Raw genomic sequence first — 12,168 nt, 5'->3', positions numbered from 1 at the left:
GTAGAGGTGTTTGTAGTAAGCTAGGAATTTGTCCACTTGGTCTATCCCTCAGTAATGACTGAGCCGTCTGACCGTTGTAGTTGGGTTACATAATTGGCATGATACGAGGGTGTGCGCTGGTTGGTAGTTGTCTGGCCGGGTCTCTTGCCTTCACCATATTGTTGTGCCTTCGCATATTTACTGAGGCAGTTAACCTCGCGCAAGGCCAGTTCTTTAAATTCCCGGAGCAGTTCAGTTCTAGTGCATTGAGAAGCAGGATCTACAGTGGACTCAGCAGGTATATCAATGTCACAAAGCTTTCTCTCCACTTGGGCTTAATCATTACGTATACTCTGCAGCACTCTGGCATGTTTGGCAACACAGATGCCTCTGATATACGCCTTAAAAGCCTCCCAAAGTGTGGAATATGTCTGCACTGTCCCGGTATTGATTGCAAAATAGTCAAGTATAGTCTGGCAAGCCTCCATGCGGAAGACCTCGTCAAGAAAAGCATTCACCGGTAAGCTCCACGATCGAAATAGCTGAGTGCTGCTAGGTATTGTCAGTGTGCCCTTAGCTGGAGCTTGATCTGATAAGGTGCGGGGCAGATGAGTGTTATCAGTCAGCCGCAGCAGCATTCCGTGTGACACATACAAGTAGTCTATACTAGTCCAGGGATTTTATGGAGCAGAATAATACGTATAGTCCCACCAAAGAGGGTGACGTGAACGCTAACCATCAACGAATTGGAAAGTGTCAAGTAGGTCTGTAATGGCGCATAGCGAGCATGACTTAGATACCACCATAGAGCGAGTGAAATCCAGCCATGGGTGGGAGTGATGTTGAAGTCCCCACCCATCAATACATAATCAGCGAGGTGGCTATGCATCAAAGCGGAAAGTTTGCAATAAAATTCAGGGGTGTCAGTGTTTGGTGCATAAACATTAACTAGCGATATTGACTTGTCCACTAGTTTCCTAAGGACTAGGATGTAGCGCCCATCATGGTCTGAGATGTGTTGTGGTACAAACGGTATGCTCTTGTATTTTAAAATGCAGACTCCTCCTGAGTATGTACTGTAATGGGAGAAGTATCGGTTTGCATCCCGATGGGAGGCGTAAGTACAGTCTTGCCTTGTGGCAAGTGAGTCTCCTGCAGGCAGGCCAGTTTGACACCATGTCTATTCAGATACTCTTGAGCTTGTTTTCCTTTCCCCTGATTATTGAGGCCTCTGATATTCCATGTTAAACAGGGAAGTATAAGTAATGTTCCCTTAGTTGTTTGCAGTGTCATCATGTAGGAAAGACAAGTGCGTGTATGGCCAGAAGTAGAACCAGGGGATATTAAATGTAAGGGTACAAGTGTGGCTATGGCAAAACAAACAAACAGTTAGCATACTCACTGCCCCTCACACCCACACCTGACTGAGCATAGGCTGGCAACTACCTGAAACCCAAAACAACATAAAAAACATGGCTATTGTAGTGTACACCTAGGAGAGTGGCAACACCCAGGAGGGGGCCATCGCACTGGATACTGGAGCATCTACTATGACCTGAAATTCATGAAGTGCTATCGAAAGATTCTGAGCAAAAAAAAAAGCAGAGCATACCCCTCATGGTCGATGGTAACAGAAGTAGAGTTAAGACCATCATGGTTCAAGTGCAGTGATTGCGCCGCTGGAGGGTCAGGACTAGTGCGTGCCAAGACAACAGGCGACGATAAGTCTCCCGCAACACCAGAAGAAATCTGAGGCCAAGTAATTACATGCAGTGGGGGAGGTGGGAGGTGTGGGAAGGGATAGTGAAGCTGGAAGGGCCACACAGTCATGGCTCCAGCTGTGAGTTCAGTGGTGCTGAAGAGGGGGAACCAGTAGTTGGCAAACGGATGAGTGGGGATCCATTAAGCTTGTGTATACATCACCGAGTACAGCATACTATACTTAAGGCCACGCTTCTGGAGGGCTCTTTTCACGTTAGCAAATTTACGCCAAGTGTCTTATACGAGTTGTGTGAAATCTGGATATATTGTTAGGGGGTTCCCTGATAATGGAGTGGACCTCTCTCCCACGCCAGTCGCATGGTTGTGTCTCGGTCTCTGTAATAGAGAAGTCTGTTAATAACCCGGTGAGGGGATGCTCCAGGTATGGTTGTGGTCAGAGAGATCTATGTGCCCTTTCAACCACAAAGGTATCTGTAAATGAGTCTATGCCAAATAATTCTGTTAAGAGCTTCTCAGTAAAGAGGTCTATGAGGCTTGTTTTTGTGGTTTCCCCCAGGCCAGTAATACTCAAATTATTGTGGTGGGGCCTCCTATACCGTGTTCTAGAAGTCATGATGGGCCGCAGATGTTTTAAGTATCCTTTCCACCCTCTGAAGATATTTCAGGTCATCCACGTTTCTGTCATCAAGCTCTGAGATTCTGCGTTCTGCCCCATCAATTGTGGTGGCGTGAAGGTCAAGGCGTTCACTCAGGCGATCAAAGAGGTTGGACAGCGCATCGAAGCATGTGTCGATGGCCTGTAACCCAGCTCTGAGTTCAGCCATGATCTCCTCAATGTCATCTAGTGAGCGATCATTATCAGTGTCTCTAGGAGGTCCCATCGCCCCTGGGGTAGGAGACTGTTGTTTTTGGGCCACGTGCTGCATCATGAGTAAGCTGCCTCTGATTGGGGTCTCCGCGGCCCATCGTGACTTCTAGAACATCGTGTGTCTTTATCTGTCTAGGCAGTATGTTGGAGTGGAGAGGCAAAGCACTAGGTTTGCCGTGCTGATCAAGGGCAAATAGTGCGATACCTCAAGAGGGGAGAAGGCAGCATGTGAATGGCACTACGTAATGACACTTTCTTCCAGGCGTAGACGGTGTGTTTCTGGTTATAGAGGATTCCTCCGTATCAATGAGACAATGCTACCAAGAGGGCATGGCAGCCTCCCAGGGGGTCGGTCCCAGCTGCGGCACGGAGAGCTGATAAGTCCACTCCGACACCCCCAAAGCAGCATAAGGCAAAGGTTCTTTATGGTAGCAGTATTGTTGCCAAAGGCCGCTGGCAAAGCATGGAAGGCCTGGAGGCACGGTGATGGCAGTCTGATATTGGGCCCGCGCTGAGAACAGGGTGAGGAGCACAATTATTGAAGCAGTTAAGTCTCCTGTCCGATGTGGCAATCACCGCATTGTTGCATGCCATCCCAGCAACAGGGCCCAGCAGGCCACCTTGCAATGGTGCAGTGAGCGTTGCTCATACCAGGGTGGTGCCCACTGTGGCTAGGCCCAGCAGCCTCCGGGTCAGCCGGCAGCACCAGCACACACACCAAGCGCACTCCTGGAGCACCCCGACAGGAGTAGTAGGAGTCAAGCAGCTGCCCATCGGGGACGATGTGGTGGGTCCCCAGGACACCAGGTCTGCAGAAGAGAATGCCACGTACACCGCAGCCCCACCTTCAGGCTCGCCCGCAGGCCCTGTACCTGCAGGGCCCCTGAAGGACGAGTTAGGCCGCAGTGTCAGGCACAAGGAATCGCCAGCTCATCTTCAGACCCCCTCTCCCCACCAGGGGGTGGTCAGGTCTAGGCAGAATATCCAGTGGCAGGCATTTTATGGGCGGTACGGGGTATATTCATGTAGAGTTTATGGCCGAAGGCAGCAGTGAAAAGGCGACAGTTCCCATTTTGGTAGGTGGCTTGGACACGCCCCCATGACCAAAAATAATTCTAATCATCTTGTTCTAGGTAAGGTATGGCACCACCCTATCAAGAACAGCATATCCTATATCCAGCTACTTAACACACATCTGCTAAGAAAGTAATCTTAATGGTCAAAGTGAGGTCCACCAAGAAACAAAAATGTGCAATAAACAGGGAATCAACAGGAAACAGCACAACAGCAGTTTCAAAGAACCTTCAGACGTGAAGTTCTTCGCCCGGCCATGACATACATTACACCCACACTGATTTTGCCAGTAGGTCGAGAGACCAACAGCCCTAGAACACCACAGAGGAGCTGCCTCTCACCCTGCAGACCTATGCCAACTCAATCTATGATTGGCAGTCGACCCTTCCTTGCCCACCATATCCTTCCATCGGGTAAACCCCAAATCCCAGAACCAAGTCTGCCTACCCAAATTGCATAGAGGCCAAGAAATAGGCCCATGCTACATTATTAAAACAAAGTGGTAAGATATCATAATGTCACACCGACAATACGATAACAGAGCCTGGTAAATTTAAACTGAGCGCTAATTGATTGTGCTTTTTCTATTTGCAGCTGCCTGTCATCTGATCTTCCTGTGGTCCCAGAAAGATCCAGTAACAGCCTAGGTGAGATATTATTGAACCACGCCAGATTATTTGTGTTTCTGTGGCACATTTAAACATTATGCTGTATATTAGCGTTGATGGGGAAATTATAGGGCCTGAAAAGCAAATGTTTCTTTTTAGTATTTAAAAGTGGGAAATGTTAAATTGAGTTTTGGTTATTGTGTTTATTCAGGCTCTGCTACAGTGCAGTTTTCCGAGTCTTTTCAATAGCTGAGAAGCAAGTACAAATAGACCTTTGTCACATGAGGTTTTCTGTTCCTTTATTTCGTTATCTATGTTTATTGATAATAACTTATGAACTTTGAAGGGAGATGTTGCTTTCAGACCTAATCCTGAAGTGGAAGTGATCTTTTCTGATGAACAAGACACAATGTGGAACACCTACCGCTTTTCTCCTCTTAAGAAATATCTTAGTTGTGCTATCCCACAAGGGGGCACTCTCTCATAGCTGTTGTTTAAGTTATACATGGGTTCCCCAGCTAACTCTCTGTTTCAGCAGGGAGGAATTTCCACGTGTATGCACACTACATGCAGATTCTCTTCACCATCTCTTGCTCTCAAAAAAATTGAACTTTATGTGTCAATCTAACTATATTGAGCAACTGTATAGGAATCATCCATTGGTTGATGTCTGGCAGCTTTTTGAAACTGACTCCATCGCAAGCAGAAGTATTACTTACTGCAGCACACCTAAATCTTTGGAACAACATCTGGAATGTGATATCCCCCTATACCATATAATATTGTGAGACACCTCTGGATCTTTTTTTAGATTTCCCTCTCACCCTTGATTACCAGGTTATACAAGGTGCTAACAACTTCTTCAGCCACTGCAAGACTTTTAAAAAGTGTTCTTTCTTTACATTTTCACCTTTGTTTACCAGTGATCAACACCTCAATCCAGTCAAAACTGAATTATGTTATGCTGTATTTATAGCATCACCAGCAAAAGTTGTTTGTGTCTTCAATGAGCACAAAATGCAATGTCTAGCCTAATTGAAAGCAGTCCAAGACGTCATCACATCACCCCTGCTTTGAGATCCCCTCACTGGTTACTCATTTGCAGCAGTCATACTTAAAACAATGATGATGATTGCTCATAAAGATATGTTTGAGGCATGTGTGGCTGTAGATACAGATTGTAAGCATAATCCCGCCATCCAGTGTTGGGCTAGTATGTGTGCAAATAGTTTTTCTTCTGTTAGTAATTGGGTCTCTAGTTGGCAGAGGTTTGCACCTAGTCCAAGTAGGGACCACTGTCCTAGTCAGGATAAATCAGGTGCACAAATTAACATGTGCTCACCCTCTGGTAGCTTGGCACATAGCAGTCAGGTTTAACACAAGAGGCAATGTGTAAAGTATTTGTGCAACACATTAATTACAGTCACACAGTGGAAAAAAAACCATAAAAAGACTCTACACCATTTAGAAAAATAGAGAATATTTATCTGAATAAAAAAGACCAAAGCAACAAAAATCCAATGATTACTTTTCAAGTTATGCATGTTTAAAATTCTAAAGGTTAAAGGTCAACACAGTACTTAAATATTAGAGTGCTGAGAGAACACTTGTGGTTGGGAAGTTATTTACGGTCATGACAACAGGGTTACACTGGTTAACATTGGGTATGCGGTTTAAAGATATCTGAAAATCAGGGCCCCACAGTCACCAATACAGAAGTCTTCTACTAGTCCCTCAAAACTGTTGCACTGGGGCAAATTTAGCTGCCTGCGAGTGAGGGCAGTACAACTACAGGGACCACAGTGGCCTATCATACATAGTACTCTGTGATGAGGGGGCCACAGATGTTGGGGAATCCAAGTGTCAGTACTGATGCAGGAGCTGAGCTGAGGGGCATCAGCAGGCCTTGGAAGTGGGCCTGCCTCGTCGTTCTTTGTTGTTTCTTGGAAGTAAGTTGCGGACATAAAGCACCCCATGCTGATCCTGTAGATGGAGCCGGGCTGACAAGCCTTGCGTTTCTTGGCCGTCCCTGCTCACCCGGGCAACACGTTTGCTTGAAAGCTGGACTGAGGAGTGCTGGAGGGATGTCAAAAAGCAGTGGTTCTGATTGGCACACTCAGCCTTGGAAGAGGGCAGCACAAGTCTAGTATGAAGCACCGTTCGTTGGCAAAATGGAGTGCTTGATCCTTCAGCAAAGAGAAGTGCTGGTCTCTTAGCAAAATTGAGTCAACTTTGTCAAGCCCTGCTGTCAGACTCATCGGTGCAGAGTCCCTCGGTGAGGGGGAGGGGCAAAGTGATGATTCTGAGACTTCCTGAACAGGGGGCAGTCCCATAGAGTTACTTAGCATTCGAAAGGTGTTTTGAAAGTAGGTTCAGTCCCTACTTACTGTCAGGCAAGAGGCAGCAGTCCAACACAGCAGAGTAGGCTGCAAACTAGCAGTCCCGCCTGGCTGCACAGCATTCAGCAGGTAGCTGGTCATCACAGCAAAGCAGTTAGCAAAGTGTCTGTCCTTCCTGCAGCACATCTCCTTTTCTTGCAGAGTCTCCTTAGGATCCAGAAGTGAACTGATTTAGTGAAGGTTGGTTCCAGTACTTATACCCAGTTGAGCCTTTGAAGTGGGGAAGACTTCAGAGAGAGGCCTTTGAAGTGCAGAAGGTTCCTGTTCCTCTTTCCCTGGCTCCAGAACCTCTACAGGGGGTTATGCATCCCCTTGTGTGGAGAAAAGGCACAGTCCTATTCAGGTGTGTGTGAGCTCCTCCCATCTAGCTCAAGAAGACATTTAGCGTGGTGTTGGGCCATCAGAAAGCAAGTGTCATACTCCAGCTCCCTTTGTGTCTGACAGTCTGGAGGGAAAGGACAAAGCCCAGCTATCAGACACAATGGGAGCTGGGGTATGACACTTGCATTCTGATGGCCCAACACCATGCTGATCTGGAGAGAAAGGACAAAGCCCAGCTGTCATCCACCGCAGACGTGTATTCAGAGACAGAGGCACAGAATTGTTGAAGTAAGAAAAAGCCAACTTTTTAAAAGTGATATTTTCAGACTTGCAATTTGAAATCCGACTTCACCATAAGTTGTGATTTTAAATTGTGAGTCCAGAGACACCAAACTCCAAATTTCTATTTTTTGCCTGTTGGTAGTTACACTTTGGAAGGTAGCCCCAATGTTAACCAATGGGAGAGACATGACTAGCAGTAGTGAAAACAAATCTAATAGTTTTTCACCACCAGGACGTTAAACTTCAAAAGTACATGCCCTACCTTTTAAATACACTGCACCCTGCCCTTGAGGCTAAATAGGGCCTACCTTAGGGGTGAGGTATGTATGTGTTTGTAATAAAAATGAAGGATTGGGTCTGGCAAGTGGATGCACTTGCCAGGTCAAAATGGGAGTTTAAAACTGCACATACAGGCCCTGCAGTGGCTGGCCTGAGACATTTTTAAAGGGCTACTGTAGTGGGTAGCACAACCAGTGCTGCAGGCCCACCAGTAGCATGTAATGTACTGGCCCTGGGCCCATATAGTGCACTTTACTAGGGACTTGCAAGTAATTAAATATGGCAACTGTGGGTGAGCCAATATCGCAATGTTTTAGAGTACGGAGCACCTGCACTTTAGCACTGGTTAGCAGTGTAAAGTGCCCATAATCCTAGAGCCAACAACAATAAGGTCAGAAAAAAAGGGGTGGTGGAAGGCAAAAAGTTTAAGGGATGACCCTGCAGAAATGACCAGGTCCAACAACTTCAAATAAGTCTTTCGAGTCATGAGGTATGGTTACTACTCCTCTTGCTGGTAATGTGCATGACTATCAGCTTCGCTGTTATATTGTTTTCTTCTGACATAGAGTTTTCATGTGTGCTCTCCATCTCAACATCGTTGTTTCCTTCTTGGTAGGCCTAACGTCGATATTGGTTCGATCACAATTATTAATTGATTCTTCTTCAGTCATTGGTCAATGTCGGTCTCGTCAGTGTGACTCGGCTCAACTGAGGCCCCTTTGGACTTTCACCCCTTGGGGTGATTCTTCTACTTTTGCATGCCCTCTGTGCCATGTGCGTCTGGTAAGAGAATGGGTGCCCTTCCATTTCTACCCTCGCTGCCACACCAAGTTTCTACCGACCTACACCAGGTGTGTATCTTGTGCCTCTCTCTGGGCCATCAGGAAGACACCTGCGAAGCCTCCAAGTCCTTTTGGTCCAAAAAGATGCTGTGTGATCGACGAGCTTGATGAATGGAGATGTCCTACTGCAGCGCCAAGGACACACAGGACCTCTTCAGATCTCAGGACCCTCAGGAGCAGGCCCACACCCAGGTGCTGGCAGCAGATGAGGGCACCTTCTCACCTGAACACACCCAGGCTTCGCGGTGCAGATGCAGCACCTCAAGCCAGGACCAGCTATAAGTATGGTGCCTCCTCTATCCCGACCACAATCCCAGCAAGATATCCCAAAGGGTCTGGACAGAACAGTCTCTACTTGGCCCACCACTGCTCTCGGGCTATGGTCGGAACCGAGCAGCTGTACTGGAAACATCCAGCTCGGCGCTGAAAAAACAGCAGAAGACATATGCTCTTAACCGACTCCCACGCTATTGGAGTCAACCGAACATCAGAATCAAGAGTGTTGGCGCTGAAACATCACTCCACCTCAGTGCCAAAATCAACAGCAGTGGACCCAAGACCTTCTGTGTCAAAAGCCTCAGCATTGAAAGCTGTGTCGGAGCTGAAACCTTACTCCTTCGCAAAACAGTCAGATCCAACACTGTGGAACCTGTGCTCCAACAGATGCAGGACTAAATAGAATTGAGACAAAAGCACCTTGTCATCTACCAGGACACTGGGCACATCATGGAAAGATCTCCCTATACTGCACAGCCAACTAAAAGACAACTTACATTTGAAGAGACTTTGGACATACCTACACCAGCAAAGCACAGAAAGAAGGCTGACAAGGCTACCATTCCAGTGCACCCCAGCCGTTGCACCACTTTCACCTTCTGCACCAACACCATATTCCCGAGGGGATTCTATTAATTCTTTTGAGGATGAAGGGGATTATGGAGACCAGTACTCCATTCTACCACAAGATGACCCGTGGGACACATGATATAGTCCCACCTACAGACACAGACCCTGATCTCTACCCAGCAAAACCATCTACCCCAGATGTCACCACTACCTACTACCACATCATAGGTAGGGCGGCTGCATATCATAAGGTTCAGCTCCACTAGAGGATGATTTGTTTATTCTGAACTCTTCTCTAGTCAACACTGTTTGCAGTATCTTCCAGTGCTTCAAGGTATACTTAGACACACACCTGACCCAGTTAATGTCTGTGTCATTCCCCCAAGGGCTGATAAGAAATGTAACTGTCCCCAAATTACCCTACATACATTAAAGGTCAACTCCCTCCTGACTCTCTGGTGATCACCACAGTGAAAAAAAGGGCAGACTCACAAACATCTGATGAGGCGCCCCCACCAGATAAAGAAAGTAAGAAGATAGATGCAGTGGGAAGGAGGTTGGCTGCCTAGGCCGCCAATTGACCTTCTCTCCCAGTATGATAGTGCTCACTGGGATTATATGGAGGAGCTTCTCATCAGCTCCCATGAATATGAAAAAGGGCAAATGAGATCACCACTGAGGGCAAACTAATTGCAAACTCCTCCATTTTCTGCACCCTTGATGCAGCTGACATAGCAGCAAGAGGAGCGCTCCTAAGACATGACGCCTGGCTTGGGGTCTCAGGCTTCAAACCCAAAGTGCAACAAAACATACTCGTACTTCCTTGTGACATTGAACACCGCTTTGGCCCTCAAGTGGACACTACTTGGGAAAATAAAGAAAGATAATAAGGGGGTCAATGCTATGGGAGCGTTGCAAACATCATCGCAACATGGCTCCATTCACTGCTTTTACTATCGTGGAGAAACAATATCCACCTCCACACTCTCCTCCACATCCTACCAACATCCCCAGGTACAAACCACCTTGCCCGGGGGTTTCTATAGGAGTTCTTTTAGGGGCAATAATTACAAGGGTAAAGGTAAGTGTGGTTTCACTTAGCCTGCTGCACCACCACTAAACCCTGACTTGCCATCCACCCCCTCAGACCACACAAAACCTGTCAGGGGTCAATTACAATAGTTCTTTCCCACCTGAGGGAACATCACCTCCAACCAGTGGGTGTTGGATTTTATCCAACGTAGTTATTGTCTGAAGCCAACTTCCACATCCCCAAACATTCCATCTTGCAAAAACCAACCAACCATCAGAACATCCATTGTTGCTCAAGGAGGAAGTTCAAGCACTCCTGAAAAAAGGGGACATAGAACCAGTGCCAATAGACCAGCAAGGTACCAGAGCATATACACTCTACTTCCTTATTCCTAAAAAGGACAGGTCTATAAGACCAATCTTGGACCTCAGACTTCTAAACAAATACATTCTCTCAGAAGCACTTTCACAAGGTCACTCTTCAAGACATCATTCTGCTACTACAGTAAGGTGACTTGATGTCTGCACTTGACCTCAATGATGCCTATTTATCGCAAATACCTCAGGTTTGTAATAAGCAACCGGGATTTTGGATTCAAAGTGCTCCCTTTGGAGTTACAACTGCCCCCAATGTCTTACAGTGGTAGCTGCTCACCTGAGCGGTCCAAATGTACAAGTTTTCCCATACTTAGAAGATTGTCTCATCAAAAGATGTACTCGAAAAAAGTGCTTGCAACACACTTAGGCCACAATAAACCTACTTCATCTATTAGGCTTTAACATCAGTGCTGTTAAATCCCACCTCCAAACCCTTCAAATACAACCATAACTGGGAGCAATACTATACTCACAACAGGGAATAGCTTACCCCCAATGGTGCATGGATTCAAGCATTTTGGGTACACATCCCACAAATCCATCCTCTTCAGTGCTTAACAGTGAAGGCAGTCATGCATCTCCTTGGTATGGTGGCTTAATTTATAGCCATAGTCCCTTATTCCAGACTCAACATCCATCTGTTGGTGGAGTGCTTAGTACAACAAAAGAAGTGGACGGTTATTGGGAAAATCTAGTGGTGGTCAGCCCTCAAGCTTGCCACTTTGCAGTGGTGGAACACCAACAATCTCCTAAAAGAACAGCCTTTCCTAGACCCAGTTGCGCAGACACACATAACAGTGGATACCTCCCTCCTGGGTTCGGGAGCGCATTCAAAAGACCCGACTCTGCAGGGTCGCTGGACACCCAGCCATAGACATCTCCACATCAATCACCTGGAGTTGCTAGCTGTTCACTGAGGGCTAAAAGCCTTCCTTCCTCACCTGACTGGCAAAGTAGCCCTGACTAAAACAGGCAACATGACTGTCATATATTATCTCCTAAAGCAAAGGGGCACCATATCCCCTCAGCTATCTTATCTAGCCCAATCCATTTGGAGTTTTTATTTCTGGTACAATATTTACGTCTTAGTGGGATATCTCCTGGGAGAAGTCAACACCTTTGCGGTCCTCCTCAGTAGGAGGCACCAACAAGTCCATAAGTGGGAACTCCACCCACAAGTGCTCCACACATGCTGCTAGCATGGGGGTCACCCAGAAATAGACTTTTTGTCCACTGCAGAAAATGCTAAATGCCAAGCTTCGCCTCCAGGTTCCCACACCCACATTCCAGGGGCAATGCGCTACGGATGTGTTTTTCAGGGATATTTGCTTACGCTTTTCTGCCTATCCCACTGCTTTCATATGTGGTTCGCATGCTTCGGCGGACATCTCTCACCCTCATTGTAGTGATTCCAACAGACGCACTGCAATCATGATTCACCACACTCCAGTAACTCTCAGTAGTTTCACCTTTAGGTGTTGCTGAACAGGCAGGACCTTTTCAGGCAGAGTGATGGAGAGATCAGGCACCCGGACCCC

At 46.8% G+C, this 12,168-nt stretch overlaps 1 protein-coding gene across 5 annotated transcripts in view; it reads left to right on the top strand.

Annotated features, from left to right (window-relative positions):
- ARAP3 (ArfGAP with RhoGAP domain, ankyrin repeat and PH domain 3) overlaps positions 1-12,168 on the top strand; it is a 632,921-nt gene that overhangs the window by 162,238 nt on the left and 458,515 nt on the right. For all 5 annotated transcript variants that reach the window (XM_069199483.1, XM_069199484.1, XM_069199486.1 and 2 more), the window contains one exon: positions 4,238-4,290. In XM_069199483.1, coding sequence (XP_069055584.1) covers positions 4,238-4,290 — 53 coding nt within the window. The remainder of the gene's footprint in view (positions 1-4,237; positions 4,291-12,168) is intronic.

This window comes from Pleurodeles waltl, chromosome 7 (genome assembly GCF_031143425.1).
Source record: "Pleurodeles waltl isolate 20211129_DDA chromosome 7, aPleWal1.hap1.20221129, whole genome shotgun sequence".
In the NCBI taxonomy this organism is placed as follows: Eukaryota; Metazoa; Chordata; class Amphibia; order Caudata; family Salamandridae; genus Pleurodeles; species Pleurodeles waltl.
The sequence above is the reverse complement of the archived record's forward strand: the minus strand, read 5'-3'. Positions and strand labels throughout refer to the sequence as shown.